Raw genomic sequence first — 17,832 nt, 5'->3', positions numbered from 1 at the left:
AAAGAATGTGGCAGAGACAAGACAATGGGGTGGAAATGGTACATGGACTTTCCAGGCTGCTGACGAGTGTATATTAGTGGTTTTCTGTTTAGTCTGTTAACGTCTGTTAAGTGGGCTTGTTAAAAATGACTCAAATTGCATCTAATCTTGGGTCGAAAACTATGGCAGTGGTCGAGTACTCTAACCGGCACCGTCCTCAAGGCCATCAAAACAGCCCTTTGGACGATGGGCAGAAAACTTTACACGCCTAGGAGTGAGGCCCCCAGGTGAGAAGGTTAGTAGTGTATTCGCCCCCAAAGGGAGTTAAAGCGAACACAAGAATGAGGGAGACCAAAAGCAGTCAGGTAAAAACAAACATAACACAGCATAAAATCACCAAAAGGAGAAAAACACACTTACCTGAAACATAGGAAGGAAGCGGCTTAAGGCCGTGGTCAAAAATACGAAAAATGGACAGTGGCAGTGCTTCGTTGAATCCGTGAAATTGAAAACAACGTCTTGGTAACACAAAATGAATTTATAAGGAATTAAATTGCAACAACTCAAAGAGGAAAATAAAAATCCTATGGAAATTAAATCCTATGAAAGCATTAAATTAATTGATAAAATGGAAAAATGGTTTGCAACCAAAATAAACTAGATAACATGAAAGCATTAAATTAATTGAGAAAATAGAAAAATGATTTGCAAGCAAGTAAATCAGATAACATGAAAGCATTAAATTAATTGAGAAAATAGGAAAATGATTTGCAACAAAATAAATCAGATAACATGTTGACCTCCATACCTTTCTAACCAAATACTACCGATAACTAATATAAAATTGTGAAAGAATTAACATAAACTTGTGATCGATCACTGGTTAAAAAAATTAAATTAAACTTTAATTGTAATAAACTAAACTACGGTTTAATTAGATGCTGAGGAGTTCACTTCGCCTTCATCACTTCGAGTATTCAACACCATTACTACCAGGGGGCTGTCCCAAGGCAGGTAATTACTTATAAGAGAAGTGTAAACATGCATCCCCACAAACGAAATAGTAAGATAAATAGGTGGCGAAAATGAATTAAAGAAAGACAAATATCGCCAACAGATTCCACCAGACCGTTTATAATTACCGAAAACAACGCAAATCCACATGTATCGGTTCACTCCATTCAATCATCAACAACAATCGAATCAACATCCTGTTGCTAAGGCAACCCAAAACGCCAAGCCTCCTCCCCGAGCAAGGAGGAATAGAACCCGCCACAAGGAAAAATATGTCCAGCAAAGCACAGACTGGCAAGAAAACATACAAAAAGAGCAGAATTGCACACGAAATACAGGCAGGAAAACTCCAATAAGAAAGAAAACGTAATAAGGGCAATACCTTGGAAAAGTCACCTTGGTTCACAAGAAAATATTACAATACAGGCCTAAAATGAAAATTATTAGATATACAATTGAATTTTGTCAACCAGTTCACCATGTATTTTTCACGCATCGAGGAATAATTTGGTTAGTAGAATGCATCACTTAGTAACACGTGAGCACTCACAACGCCAAGTCAGAATTCGATATTATTATTATTATTATTATTATTATTATTATTATTATTATTATTATTATTATTATTATTATTATGATTGGTGGAATGAGGAGTGCGATGCAGCGATTCAACACAGACACAAGGCATGGTTGATTGATCAACAACGGAAAATAGAACAGTCACGCGAAGAACTTGTTACTGCTAGACGACATACGGCTAAAATCATCCGAAGGGTTAAGAGAAATTATCACACGGAGATCTTACACTCTATTGATGAAGCATTTACTCAACATAAGACAAGAGATTACTATAAAACATTTCGGCAATACCAAACAAATTATACTCTCCCAACACTCCTAATGAGAGATACTAATGGAAAACAGGCACATACTAATCAAGATAATGCGGAAATTTTAGCTAGATACTTTGAGAACTTACTTAACAGTGAGGAACCTTCAGAATATCTGCAATATGACACACATCCAAAAAATAGGATACCTTTAGAAAAGGTTACACCGCCCGTTTATAATGAAGTACGAGCAGCAATTGATTCCCTTAAAAATTATAAAGCACCGGGAGAGAACCAAATCGTAGCAGAGGTATGGAAGAATGCTAATGACCAAACCGTTCAGAATCTACATAAACATCTTATAGATATTTGGAATACTGCTACAATGCCTGAAGAGTGGAATTATCGGGGAGTATCATTATTGGATATTACATATAAGATTTTATCTAAGATTATCTATAACAGAATACAGGGACATCTTGACTGTGAACTAGGGGAATATCAAGGTGGATTTCGTCCAGGAAGAAGCTGCCCTGACCAAATCATCAGTTTAAAATGGATTATGAAACATCATAGATCTGGAAACAAAAATTTAGTTATTACGTTTGTTGATTTTCAAACGGCGTATGATAGTATACATCGTGAATCACTGTTGAATGTCCTTCAGGAATTTGGTCTACATTCCAAACTTATTAGCCTGATTGGTATGACTCTTAAGAATACTCGATCTAAAGTTAGATTCAGAAATGAGTTATCTAAATCATTTGCAATTACAACAGGCCTCCGCCAGGGAGATGGACTTTTGCCATTATTGTTCAATTGTGTATTGGAAAAGGTCATGCGAGAGTGGACTAAGTTATGTCCTCCAAAAGTCAAAATTGGAAAAAATATCAAACTAAACTGCTTGGCATTCGCGGATGATCTTGCGATACTGGCAAATGGTTTTGAAGAGGCTAAAGTTCAATTGGAAGAACTTGCAAATGTAGCAAAAAAAGTTGGATTGCAAATTTCGTATGATAAAACAAAAATAATGCCTACTTTCAGAACTTCAAATCCAGAGCTGTTATTAAATAATAATAAAAGAATTGAAATTGTAAGTAAATTTAAATATTTGGGTGAAAATCTCACTTGGAATTGCAATGAAAAACCATCAATAGAGAGCAGAATATATAAACTGAAGCAGGCACAGCGGATAACTTGGCCTACATACAAAAAGTAATGTCTTTCGATTAATGCTAAATTTAGGCATTATAACTCTGTTATTAAACCAGAAGCAACTTATGCTTGTGAAACATTATTTAAACTCGATACTAGATCAACAACAGAACGCTTACGAGTTGATCGAAGGATACTCAGGACGATCATAAACAAGAAACATCAGGTGGATGGACAGTGGAGATTGTTGCCGAATGAGGTTATCTATCGGGAAAGTGAGTCCATCACAGACACGATGAGAAAAAGAAGAATTTCCTTTTTTTGTCATATATTTCGACTAAGTGATAACAGAGTTTTAAAACAATTATTTAATTACTTTTGGAATAGTAAATCAAAAAACAGTTGGTTTAAAGAAGTTCAAAGTGATTTGGAGGAGTTGAATATTACCATGCAAACCATAGAAAACAGAGGCGAGAAAAGTATTTTGAAGAATAAATGCATCAGGCTTCCTCTGACCACTGTACAGAGGACACAATATGTTATAACGGATGCGGAGAGGGCAGCCAGGTCAACCAGACTCAAGACTTTTTGGGAGAAGAAAAGGAAGACAAATTTGTTGTAGTCTGATTTAAGTGCCCCAATGTGGGCGTAAACTCTGTAAATAATAAATAAATTATTGTGCTCGACCTGATTAAAGTACTTCTGGCATACACAACACACTTTTTCTTCAGTGAATATCAGAATATAATTCCATAGGTACATACCTTTTCCAGACAAAAAAATTTCAAATGTTCAAACCTGGCCATTATTGATGGTGTTATCACGAGGCGACTCAGCTTACTGTCTCCACGAAGGAATGCAGAAGCTTTTTTATGAAAAACAAAGGTAGTAGAAATATCTAGGCCGAAGGTCAATCACAAACACGACGGGTAATGATCCCGATGAAGGTGAAGTTCACCCAGGATCTAGTATAAGATCCCACGCCATAGCGCAGAAAGCCTTTCTGCTTCTACACATCATGGCTTCTCAGTTCGTACTAACGCTTCCGCACACTAGGAAGTGTAGTTTCGTCAGGGAGCTCGTAGCGCGTGCGCAGCTGGGCAGAGGCATAATGTGACAGCAAACGCTGCTTTACGTGAATTAGAGTTCTTTGGCTAAAAGCCGGTTGACACAAATTTCTATAGTTTCATACCAATCCAAAAAGGTCGTTGGGGAGGATCTATACTGCTGATACTGTTACAGTACTGAGGAATGTTTTACAACAGATGGGAAAGTGGTAATGTTCCAAATGTGTAACAAAACTATAGGGTGTTCCATAAAGTCACAACTTTATCAACATTTTCATAGTGCATTTGCACATAAACAATAAACATCTTGTGTCCTCTAGCAAGTACTCTTAACTTAAATGGGACAGTCAAGCTGAAAAAGTGAGCTTTTTTAAAGAATTGTGTCGGGCAATGGCAGCTGCAACATTCAATGTGGAACGAACTTCAGGTGTCAGAATATCATTAATTTTTTTGGAATATATTGCAGTAGGCCCATTCCAGATGATTCTATGCGAAGTGATATTCAGAACTCCTGTATCTGTATTGCAGAAGATGAAACAGGTACCTTGGGACGCTACATTGCCAACATTGTTCAGAAAATGGATCCAGAAGCCCCCTCCAAGTCACTAATCTGTTTGAGATGGTGGTGGTGGTGATTATTGTTTTAAGAGGAAGTAGAACTAGGCAACCATCCTGGAACAAATATACAATGCAAAAATTGCACGATTTGTTGACAGCAGGTTGGAAGTTTTATGACCTTGAAGGCATACAAGCAGATACAGTACTTGTTTTGTAATCAGATGCTGTGTTGAAAGCCTCTAGAACACTGCAAGTTTTTTTACCATAACACTGTTCATTTCACATGTTTAGCACACACATTATGTCGCTAAAGAAGTGAGAAGTAATTTTATGAACTTAAATAATTTAATAGCGCCAACAATAAAAGTATTTGTGAAAGCCCCAACGAGAGTTCAATATTATAAAGGACATTACCACACACAGCCTTGCCACCTGAGCCTATAGAGCACTTGGATTAAGCTTTTAGTTTCTACAATGATCATTTTGAACCTTTTAAGTCAATTGTTGATTCATTTCTTCGTGTGTTGGCAGCATCAGTACGTGATTCTCAGAGTGCTTTTCGTGAATAGAGTGTAGTCGGTGATCTGTTTGCAAGATCATTTGTGGTGAACAAGAAGAGTCCCTAGAAGATATTTCACTCAGCTAGTTTTACCTTTTAAAATATGCAACTGGTACTTCCTGTAATGTTGAACGGTCCTTCTCAGCCTAGAAGAGATCTTTATTGGATCAGCTTAGTAATTGCACTATCTCATCAGTGTACAAGCCACCAAGTATTGATTTTTCCTTTATGCCCCCTGATAACTTTTGCAAGCAAACTACGAAATTTGTAGTCGGTGATTTGAACAGTCCTAGTACAGTTTGGGGTTATGCACATGATGATGGAAATGGGGATGCTGTATTGCTGTGGGCTGATAATTTTCAACTTAACCTTATACATGACAGTAAGCTTCCACCAAGTTTCAACAGTGGTCGATGGAAACGTGGTTATAATCCAGACCTTATTTTCGCCAGTGAACATGTATCTCAGCAGTGTGTGAAATCAGTCTGTTCTCCTCTACCCAACTCTCAACATCGCCCTATTATGAGCCAAATAACCACTGTAACACGACTGATTACAGTACCTTTTCGGAGAAGGTTCAACTTCAAAAAGGCTAATTGGGAAAAGTTCAGCAGCACACTTGACAGCTTTATCAGGGAGATTCCTCCAGAACCAGAATCTTACGACACTTTCGTTGATGCAGTATCGAGAGCCTCACGTTTATCAATACCCAGAGGTTGCAGAACACATTACTACCAAGGTTTAACTGCTGATGCAAAAATCTACCTAGAGAAGTACCTTGCCCTCTTTGAAGTAAACCCTTTCAGCAAAGAGACAATTTCAGCCGGACATGACTTACTCTCTTCAATATCAGAAAACAAAAGGAAAGCTTGGTTGAAACTGATGGAGGAAACAGATTTCTCAGTTAATAGTCAAAAGGCTTGGAGGCTTCTGAAAAAACTGAACAGTGACCCTACTAAATGCTCAGTCCATGCTAATGTCACAGCTAATCATATTGCTTCACAGTTGCTTAATAATGGCAAATCACGATCAACTATTAGGAAATCAGAGTCAAAAATTGTGACCGGGGAATCTGAGGCTATCAGTACTTTAGCCAGACCATTTAATCTCACTGAATTAGAAACTGGTATTACAATGTGCAAAAATGGTAAAGCTGCAGGTTTGGACGATATCTGCACTGAGCAAATAAAGCACTTCGGTTCTGGAACAAAATTGTGGCTTGTGGAATTATTCAACAAATGCCTACCATCATACAACATCCTGAAGATTTGGCGGAAGGCACGGGTGATTGCAATCCTAAAACCAGGCAAAAACCCTGAAGATCCAAAAAGTTATAGACCTATATCTCTTCTATGCCACTTGTATAAAATCATGGAACGAATGATTTTGAATCGCCTCACTGAAGTTATTGACCCACTTCTTATCCCACAGCAGTCAGGATTGACCTGGAAGAAATTGCACCTCCCAGATTTTGCATCTAACTCAGCACATTGAAGATGGCTTTGAGTTAAAAAAAGTCACAGGCGTAGCATTTGTTGATCTCACAGCGGCGTATGACACGGTAAACCATACTCCTGTTAAAAAAGCTTCACAATCTTACTAAAGATCTTGAGTTAACACGACTGGTAGCTACACTTCTTCATAACCGCCGATTCTTTGTTGAATTTCAGGGTCGGCGAAGTCGTTGGCGAACTCAAAAGAACGGCTTGCCTCAAGGAAGTGTACTGGCACCTTTGTTATTTAATATATACACAAATGATCAGCCACAGCCTCAAGACACCAAGAGTTTCATCTAAGCTGATGACCTTGCTCTCGCTGTCCAGTCAGATAGTTTTGAAGCGATAGAATGCACCCTGAAAGCTGCCCTAGAAGAACTCGGCAACTACTATGATCAAAACCAACTTGTGCCAAACCCGAGCAAAACCCAAGTTTGTGCATTCCATTTACGACATCGACAAGCGAACAGAAAACTTGTTGTGACATGGAATGGATCTACGCTAGACCACTGCTTCCATCCCAAATACTTGGGCGTCACCCTCGATCGCAGTCTCACCTTCAAGGTGCACTGTATGAATGTAAAACAAAAGGTCTCTTCCAGGAACACACTACTTAGGAAACTTGTTGGATCTACTTGGGGCACACATCCACAAACTGTTAGAACTACTGCACTAGCCTTATGTTACTCGGCCGGTGAATATGCCTGCCCAGCTTGGTACAAATCTGACCACGCAAAACAGATTGATGTGGCACTCAATGAAACTTGTAGAATAATTACTGGTGTCCTGAAGCCAACTCCTCTCGTGAAAATCAATTACCTTTCCTTGTGATGTCAGGAGAGAGGTTGCTGCTAATAACGAAAGACTTAAAACAAATCTAATGCCTTCACATCCACTCTTTGGATACCAACCTGCCCATCGAAGACTGAAGTCGAGGAAAGCTTTTTTAACATCTTCAGAACACCTGGAAGGATCATCGGACAAAGTCAGGATTACCAAATGGAAACAAAAGACCTGTGGCCTCTTGAAATGGATGGAACCACGGGAAGTGTTGCCTCCCGGTCACACTGAGGAATGGTTGACTTGGAGGTCCTTAAACAGACTTAGATCTGGAGTGGGTAGAACCAGAGCGAATCTACATAAATGGAACTTCCCCATCGATACGGCCTTTTGTGACTGTGGTGAACTTCAGACAACCAAACACCTGCTATGCTGCCCATTGTGCCCATCAAACTGCACAATGGAAGACTTGGTGCTGGCCAATCCAAATGCCCTTGAAGTGGCCAAATTTTGGGCCGAATCGGTGTGAGATCTGTATGATATATATTGTTGAAGACCTTTTACTTGTATATATCTGTGTATATAGTTTGTTTCTTTTAAACGTAGTATTATTCTGTTGTACTTCTGATTCGAATAAAGAAGAAAGCGCCAAAACATTACAATGGAAAACTTGGAGAAGTACTTGGTGACGCATCACGATTTTTTAAAAAGTTACCATACTAATTGTGTTACTTAATAGGGATTTAAAGACAGAAGCTATATTAACCTTATTTAGTAATGTTTGTTTCACTTTCAGGGCATGAGGGCAACAGGAAATTAACTACAACAATACATTGCACAATATACTCCACAATTTATTGTGTAAGACATTATTTTCAAATATCGAAGTGTTTTGATTGTGGCTTTAACTTGATTTTTTAATACTGTCAAAATTAGAAAACTGTAGACTATACATTATCTAAAGAAACAACAATGACTTTGTCATAAAATATGGAGGTATTTAAAACTATTTTGTCATATCATAATCGTAAGTCACAATAAAAGGAATATACAAACTTATTTTAAATTAAGTGCATTAATACTATTACATATTTAATTGCATATTTCACTGATATTTACTACATTCTTATGTACTTTGATATTATATAAAAATCTGGGCCCTAGTTGTGACCTTGTCAACCCAGGATGTCGAAGCATTTTTCTATACACCCTCATTATAAATGCCTGTATCCAACTGATAGTTTCAGATTAGTGTGTTCATGTCTCTGCTCCATATAAAGGCATCCGGTTCAATGGCTAAATTGTTAGCGTACTGGCCTTTGGTCACAGGGGTCCCGAGTTTGATTCCCGGCAGGGTTGGTATTTTTAACCATAATTGGGTAACTCCCCTGGCGCGGGGACTGGGTGTACATGCCGTCTTCATCATCCTTTCATCCTCATCACGACGTGCAGGTCGCCTACGGGAGTCTAAAGACCTGCACGAGGCCTCTCTGGGGGCCACACACCACTTATTATTATTATTATTATTATTATTATTATTATTATTATTACTGACCATGTGTAGCATTTAACCATTCTGCAATTCAGGTTGTTGATGTTGCTATTGCAATTGAGTGACCTCATTTTATGGAATATAGACTGGGCTGTTTCAGTGCGAGTCATTATTTCTGATGGTGGAGCCCAGATACTTGTAGTTCAAGTTCAAGAAGTTTTTGAAAGACATTGTCATATTTCTGACAGCTGATGATTGCTATTTCGGTTTTACTTGTGTTATGAGGAGACTCGATAGCTTCTCCAGTTGTAGAAACTTTGTTCAGAAATATTTTTAGATGTTCAGTATTATTCGCTAATAGTGGTTTTGTCTACATATCTTGATTGTGCTGAGATGTGTTCCATTGATCTTAATCATTTTTGTTCTGGCTAAAGATTTCTTGAATACTCTTGTAAGAATAAAGGGAGAGGAATATCTCTGTTAGACACCCCTCTGAATGTCAGTATCCGATGCCCAAGTTCCCCAAGTTGAACTACTGCCCTTTGTGTCCAGTACAGGTTCTTGATTGTTTGCACATTCCTAGTGTCAACACTAGTTGCTTGAAATTTATCTAGCATTGTGATGTTTTTATTTGTTCAAATGATTTCTCATAATTGATAGAGCATGCAAAACATTTTTATGCAGAGCCTAGCATTCCTTTAATAGGATGCTGATAACAAACAGGGCATCTTGTGTATCAAAATGAGTAAAATTCATAAAAACTTCACTTGTACAGTATGTTTCTTCAGTTATGAAGATATTGTAAGTTTGTGAATCATTTTTTATGTATACTCTTAAAGTGTGTGTTCTTAATTATAGTTCTGGTATTAAAATGTTAATGTGTGTGCTTTATTGAAATTAACTAGATTGAAGTACTGAGAATATAAATATCGGAAGATATGTTGTTTATTCCTAGCTTCCAAAAGGTATATAAAGAGAATTTCCTTCATGTCTGCCGTACTGAGTATGGCCATGGAGGCACAGACCTGCTTTGCGCAAAGTTTAGACATCATCCTCAGCAATGTTTGTGCGCTGTATTGGTCCAAAAATAAGTCGCTTTTTTAAAATATGAAGGCTGTAAAAAGAAAGAAAGAGAGAGAGAAAGAAGGACGGGGAGGAGACAGACTAATTTATGGATTTAAAAAGCTATACAGAGTAAATATTCAACATGTACACCTTGTGTTCTATTTAATAAATTCAGCTTCATTATGGTGTATCATCATAAGAGGTACGGCTGTCAGCATACCAGTATAGTTCTCGTTGAAACAAATTTTGTGCATTTTTGTCCTGATGCAATCCAAAATCGCACGTTAGATTCATCTAACAAGGGAAGTGTCACCCTTCATGCCAAAACCTGCCTTGAAACTTCGATGGCATAACCGATATTATACAAGAAGATTACATTAAAAAAATTAGCTACCTATTTCCACTGCAAGGCCCCAAAATGGAAAATGGAATCCTATGTGGCTAGACAGTAATGCAGCGCTGCTGGTCCCTCCTGCCTGATTGGCAAGCTGTGTGGACCTTGGCTCATGGTTTTCTATTCACCAATACTCTGCTAACTTGCCCATAGTGAAGACTGTACAATCCAGCCTGGAATGACCAGTATCATTTTCTTATTGCTTATATGCATAATTGAGGGGTTTCTTTCAGGACCTTACAGTGGAAACAGGCAGCTGATGTTTTGCATGTGGTTTTCTTGAAGCACATTGGTTATGCCACCTTGTTTCAAAATAGATTTTAGCTTGAAGAGTGCAACACTTTTTTCCAAACTAAATCTTCCAGCCTTTCTGTTACATGTGTTTTTAGAATAATGGAGTTCTGATAATTTGAGTAACTTGTGTTTGTGGGTACAGCAAAATCCCAAGGTTATTGGTACTTTTTGCTCTAAGTGATCTTTTATAGAAACAAGAAATACAGTATTATAGAATATATACTAGTATTTCACATGAAAAAAAAGAATGCTTATAAGGTCAAACAGTAGTCGCATATAGGTGTACTGAGATCAAATACCGGTACTGTATTGTTCTGCAGTCGTGATTTTACACTTCTTCATGCTTTTTGTTTCCAGATACTTGCAGCCTCTGTTGCAATATTCCATACAAGCACTGTGTTTGAATTTGCAGATGATTTGATGTGATGTTTATTGTGATGGATGTTTTTGCAAGGTCATTCACACACTTCACAACCAAATTTTGGATAAAAAGTCTGTCTTATCTTCGGACCAATACAATAATTCAATAATGTACATTTGAGATAAGGGTTGGTACTACCAGTATTATTTTAATAAATTATTGAACCAAGAATTCCTAGGAAGGAACTGAGGAAAAAATTACGAACTACAAAGTATGGATGGACTTTGTAGTAGCATCCTATATATTTACAATTATTTAGAAGAAATTATATTTCTGGTTCCTGAAAGAGGTGTAAGTAGGTATGTGTGTGGGGTTTCTTTAGTTGGAAGATGTGTTAACCACAAAGTATTATCAGAGATCTACAGGTGTAGGTGCATTTGCATGGCTGTACTATGTTTGCTTTGCATGAAATATTTCATGGCTTGCTAGTAACAGCTTGCAGTTTTGACTTGGAAGCTTGGAACAATGATTTTATTTCCACTCAGGAATGAATCTGGTGGCCAAGGAGTTTGTTGCATGCCAGATTAATGAGCCTCCTGGCGTTCTTGTTGTCTCACCCTTCGCTGGAGCAGGTGAGATGATGCACGAAGCATTAATCTGCAATCCATACGAGATCCATCAAGCTGCAGATGTCTTACACAGGTACATGCATCTGATAGTGTATGACTGTTTTCATATATTTAATTATTTTGTAACATTTTGTTGCTCTTCCTTATTCTTTAAGAGTAATGCCTCTTGCTCATGGTAAAATTTTGTCAAATTTATTGTACAATAATAGAATTTTATAAAATTTCTGTTGCTCGTGGTCAAATTCAAGTTTTATAAAACCTTTGATAAAACTTTTCATAAAATCCAACGAGTCCAGTATTTCCTGGCATTTCTTTTCTTCCTTTTTTACCACTGTACAACATATAATTGCAGCTAAAGCAGAGAGTTTTGCTTTGTTTGTTAGAGCCATACTCTCAAACACACATGTTCTATTCCATAAAATTAATTTTAGAAAACGAACCAATCAGCGAAGCTGACATCACGATGATGCTGGCGCTACGTCGTGAGAAGATTGTGAAGCTCGATTGTAAACAAACACTTCTTTCTAAAATGGCAGGATCTGGTTGGACTAAGGAAGCTGTTAGCGTTTTACTATACGAATACCAGAAATATCCTTGTTTGCACGAAATTAAAACGCCACTTTACCACAACAGAAATGCAAGAAGAGAGGCAGAAAACGCAGTCACCGAATTCCTATATGAATGCTGGTCTTCTAACCTCAAGTAATTTTCGACCAAGGACAGCAATCCTCTGCCTTCTTCTCTTCTTTTGATCCAACAAGTCCAGTATTTCCTGGTATTTCTTTTCTTCCTTTTTACTACTGTACAACATATAATTGCTGCTAAAGCAGCAAATTTTGCTTTTTTTGTTGGAGCCATACTCTCATACACATGTAAGTTGAACAGCTGATTCTTGATTTAAAAGTTTTATCGATAGATGGCAGCACATACACATCTTGGTTCAGAAGTGAGTTCATAGATGGCCATTCTGATGCTTCCACGGATTTTATAAAATAATTTTACCGTGAGCAACACAACTTGTTTTCACCAAATTTTTATAAAATTAATTGTACAACAAATTTTACGAAACATTTTACCATGAGCAATAGGCATAAGCTAAATATTGAGTGGTATTTTGTTGAAAATCACCTTCTTCCATACAGTGTATATAACACTAATGTGACTGCTGCTCTCTGACTGAATGCTTCTGTATTCTCCAAATTTGACCTACAATGAACTTTGCCAGTTAAGACAAACAAAGCTGCACTCTTCATGCTAGACACCTTTTTCATAAATTCTGTACATTTCTCCACCTTATCTTTATCATAATTTTCACCTTCTATTACATTTCTATATTTTCTGACTTAAAATCCCTAATTCAAAGAGAAAATATAATTGCAAAAGAACCTTTTCAAATTATTGTATGACTAAGTGTGAAATAAATTACCTTCTTCCATCTTAGAAACATTATCAGCTACTTTCAGATAATATTGCCAACAATAAAGTTGTAAATAAATATTTAAATTGCTATTTGAGCCTGACATCGGATGATTCAAATGCTGATTATTTTTTTAGTTTCGTAGTTCTGACCCATCTGCCTCTGTCCGGATGATAAATTGCATAGATCAGGGGTAACTTATTCAGTTATTTCCATGGGATCCAGATTGATGGTAATATTGCAATAAAGGGGGCTTTAAGGCTCAAATACTTGGTTGAATACGACGGGTAGTGGTCTTGCTTGCGGTGATTGATTACCCCATATAATAATTACATAAAAATGTAAATATGGTGTATAGTAGTATCAGTTAGCACTGTATTTCCCTGCATTTTAAAACTTTCAACTACTGGAGTGTTCAGATATAATACATTCACATAACGAACACTATTTTAGATAAATTATATTTTTAATTCAGAGTTCATGTGTACGCTTGAAATAAAATATTCACGCACTTAACCTCATTTGTGAGAGAAATGGCATGTCTTGTTTTATAAAATCTTTCAAAGTTAGGAATGCATGACCTTCCAGCAATGGTTAAGCAGTCTTCAAGTGTTCATTAGTAATTTTGAATCAAAAATTCTTTTTCACTATATTCATATTGGAAAACATACTTTCAAACACATATGTTGATCTAAACATTGTCAGCATATATTTCCAAAACTTGCACAAGTTAGGGTACGAATCTCTATCAAGAAACAACTCAGATGTCAGTCAGCTTTCTCTGCCCTTTCTTCTGTCATCTGCAACTGTAGCATTTCCATCTGTGGTTCTGCTGTGTCAAAGTTCCACAATTCAGTTGCTTTGGTACATTATTCTCCTTGAGAATCAACAGAAAATGTGTTTTCCACAGCCTGAAATATGTTTTCCAATATGTTGAACTGCAAAAATCTTTCATCAAATTCTCTCTTCAGTTGCTACAAAAAAAATCTGAATGTTTGTACAAACCTTCATTACAAGATACTGAAAGAAGTCAGAAAATGAATTCTTTCCTCCAAGTCTTGAATAAAGAAATCTAAGTTAGCTATTATTTGCTTTGCAAACATTAAAAAATAACTCTAACTATTAACTGAAACTAGGAAAAGGCTGCAGACTAGAGAAAAACCAAGTAAAGAAATAATCAAATAGAGAACCTGTTCAATCTCATTAAGTTCAAAATACTGTGCTGCCATCTATGGAGCAAATATTGTTGTTCTGGGCCAGGGGACGTATAAATCGCACATTACTCTCTAAAATATTTTTCTTGCTTTAATCGTAATTTGTTCTTTCTTTCTTTCTTTCTTTCTTTCTTTCTTTCTTTCTTTCTTTCTTTCTTTCTTTCTTTCTTTCTTACTCTTGAAATCATATAAATGATGCAGATCCGGGGGAATGAAGGCCTCTAATCTCAGCCACCCTACCGCAACAATGACTTTTTTTCAACTAATCATAAGGATATTGGAACATTATATTTCATTTTTGGTGCTTGGGCAGGCATAATGGGTAGATCTCAAAAAATTAAAAATTGAACCACTCACCAATAATTGATAAAAAAACACAATGGGATTAAAAATATAATTATAAACATAAACTTTAACATTGTAAGACTCTAATTTTTTAAAATTAACTTTTCTGGGCTTTTATATTTATTTGAGTTCAAGGTACACTACTTCAATTTCAATATGATAAATTAAGATATTTAGAATCATTTAATTATTCCTATATTTGTTGATATAGCTCCAATAGCACCAGAGTCTGCCATTTCAGACCCCTGGTATAGATTTTTATTTTCAGTTTTGTTCTCCAATTTGTATAAATTTGCTTTGTAATTCCTTTTATGTATAATAACTTCCAATGTAAAATGGATAATATTTTAGATATACTTTAAAATAAGTCTTAGTTATTGCTGTGTGTCATGATTGTGAAAATCTACCAACTTTTCTGTCCAATGGTGTTATATGGAGCTTTATGCTTCTGAAGCCTCCCAAGTATAGTCTTCGTTCTTTGAGAATGCTTATGGCTCGATTTACAAAGGACATCTCTCTTCTAAACCATACCTGTAACAACAATCTCAGATAGCAGTTTGGCAATGATCTGTTCGTGGAGAAAATGCAAGAGCTGTTGTCGTAGAGCAGTCACAACCTATGCATTACTAACATGTCCCATTACCTTAAAGGGAGATCCCATTGAAATATTTATTTTCTGTCATTTTAGTCCTATTTACACAAACTTTTTGAAGTTTGTTAATACAGTTGAACCTTTTTTATACGTAACTCTATTCTGCGTAATTCGTACTTGTAAAAAAAATTCCTTTAAGTCCCGGCAAAATGTAATTTAAAGACGTGTTAATTAAACCTTATTTATACGTAATTCGCTGTTATACGTATTAAGTGTCAGTGAAATACAACTGAGTTTTGCGTAATTGTAATGAGCATGTGCTTTTTAAAAAGAAACTACTGTATTTACGAAATTTCCACATTGTCTGCATAGGCGGAAGTAGAGCGGTCTGGTTTCGGTGCTGAAACAGAACACAAGAGTTTAGCAGAGTGACATGATTGACACTTACTAATTGGCGGCTTAACAAAGGCCAACCGATCAAGTCCCCTTCACTCTCTATCTCGCTCCTCCTCTACCTTAGTCGTTTTTTACCTTTACAATGCCGCCAAAGATTAAGTTACATTACAAGCAGAGTGGGCGGTTTTGGTGCGGAAACAAAAGAAAATACAGTAAATTTGCTTGAATATGGGAATTTCTTTCGTGGGAACAACAGAGAAGTAAAATGTCCACGGTGCCGGTATGTAGTGTTTACTGTTGAACAGTAGTTTTGTCATTCAGTTGCTTTTCATTAGCCATGGAGAACAGAAAAATGAAAAGTTATACCCTACATGAAAAAGTAAAATCTATACGGAAGTGGACGCTAATCCACACAAAACAAAAAGTGAAATTGCTTCAGACTTGGGGATTACTTATACAACGCTATGTACAGTCATCAGTAAAAGAAACGCTATTTTGGATGAGTTCTTAAAACTGGTTTCAAAATCAGCAAAGCGCACCCGTCAGAATGAAGGAAGGTACGTAGATTTGGAGAAAGCACTTTTCACATGGTTCCAGCAAAAGCGGGCTGCAGCTCTACCAATTTGTGGCGACATGCTGAAGGCAAAGGCGATAGATTTAGCTAAAAAGATGAGTATCGCTGCTGATTTCAAGGCTTCATCAGGATGGTTGCAAGGATTTAAAGATCGTCATGGAATCGCAGGGAGAACAATTCGCGGTGACTAAAAAGCTATGGATGACGTCTCGGTGCAACACTGGAAAGAAGAAGTTCTGCCGGGTATCGTAAGCAATTATCAGCCTCCAAACATCTACAGTTGTGATGAGACTGGCCTATTCTACAATCTCCTTCCCAGTAAAACTTTAGCTGAAAAAGGTGCACCGCTTGATTTGGGCATCATTGCAAATTTCAAAGTGCATTATAGAAAAATGCTAGTTCAACATTTAATAACACTGAGTGATGCAGGAAATGAACCTCTCTCCATTAATTTGCTACAAGCTATGGATTTTATTTTGACTGCCTGGAAGCAGGTGTCATCCTCCACAATTAGCAACTGTTTCCGTAAAGCTGGTGTCTTACTAGAAGAGGCTGCCTCCAATGATGATTATGGGGACAAAGTTTTGTCTGGCAATGAGCTAATGCTACCGTAGGGTGTAGAATTCGATACTTTTGTGCATTTCGATGATAATGTGGCTGTATGTGGAGAACTACCGGATGAAGACATTATTGCTGATGTATGTCAACAACGCGGTGGTGATTAACCAGCTACAAGCGATAGTGACAGTGATGGAGATGGAGACGACGACTTGAATCTTGGAACACCTCAACTGAGTGAAGTGTTAAATGCAATCGATGTGTGTTGGCATTACATCAGTGCGAAAAGTTGTAGTGAAAATGCCTTGAATTCATTACTAAGTTTGCAAAAGGAGGTTTATACTCTTAATGCAAGAAAAGTGAAACAAGCCAAACTATCTGATTTCTTTAAGGCTGGACCAAGTTCAAAATAATATTTTCTGTCTTAATATATTTATTATTTGCAAGCATTTACACATGCAGGTCTATTCCATTGGTTTTTCAGTAAATGTATTTATTATTTCCAAGGATTTACACACGTAGGTCTATTCCATTGGTTTTTCAGTAAATATGAGATGTATTGTGTAAGTCTGATTTCTAAGTAATTCTCAGTTACAACTAGACATTTCTCTTCCCTTTGATATACGTGTAAAGGGGCCCATAGACGTGCAATATTATTGCGCAAAATGGATTGTACAATATATTGTTAGCTGCCTATAGACGTACAATATTATTGCACAAAAATACAGTTTGTGCAATAAATAGAATCGTGTGGAGATATTGACAGTTGTGCAATATATTGTGCAAAGCGGTCATAGACGTACAATATGCGTTGCAATATATAGTCAGTCCATGCCGGTATTTTATTTGGTGATTATATTGAGTGACACTGATCTTTGCTCCGTTTTGAACGCCGTGGGCGTAAGTGCCAAAAAGAAGCAGAAACGGAAAAGAAGCACAAGGGCCGAACAGTGGTTTCTAGACAGAGAAAAGTACACTCATGAAAATTTACTCAGTGAACTGAGAAAATGGGAACCAAATGATTTTCGAAACTTTCTGCACATGAATGGTGAATTGTATGATG

The 17,832-nt window shown here is 36.9% G+C and overlaps 1 protein-coding gene across 1 annotated transcript in view; it reads left to right on the top strand.

The window, feature by feature from the left end:
• The window catches only part of Tps1 (Trehalose-6-phosphate synthase 1), a 223,393-nt gene that overhangs the window by 104,844 nt on the left and 100,717 nt on the right, over positions 1 to 17,832 (top strand). The window contains exon 10 of the mRNA XM_067153704.2: positions 11,590 to 11,746. Coding sequence (XP_067009805.1) covers positions 11,590 to 11,746 — 157 coding nt within the window. The remainder of the gene's footprint in view (positions 1 to 11,589; positions 11,747 to 17,832) is intronic.

The sequence above is a fragment of the Anabrus simplex genome, chromosome 9 (genome assembly GCF_040414725.1).
Source record: "Anabrus simplex isolate iqAnaSimp1 chromosome 9, ASM4041472v1, whole genome shotgun sequence".
Taxonomy (NCBI): Eukaryota; Metazoa; Arthropoda; class Insecta; order Orthoptera; family Tettigoniidae; genus Anabrus; species Anabrus simplex.
Note: the sequence above shows the minus strand (reverse complement) of the source record. Positions and strands in the feature narration are given on the sequence as shown.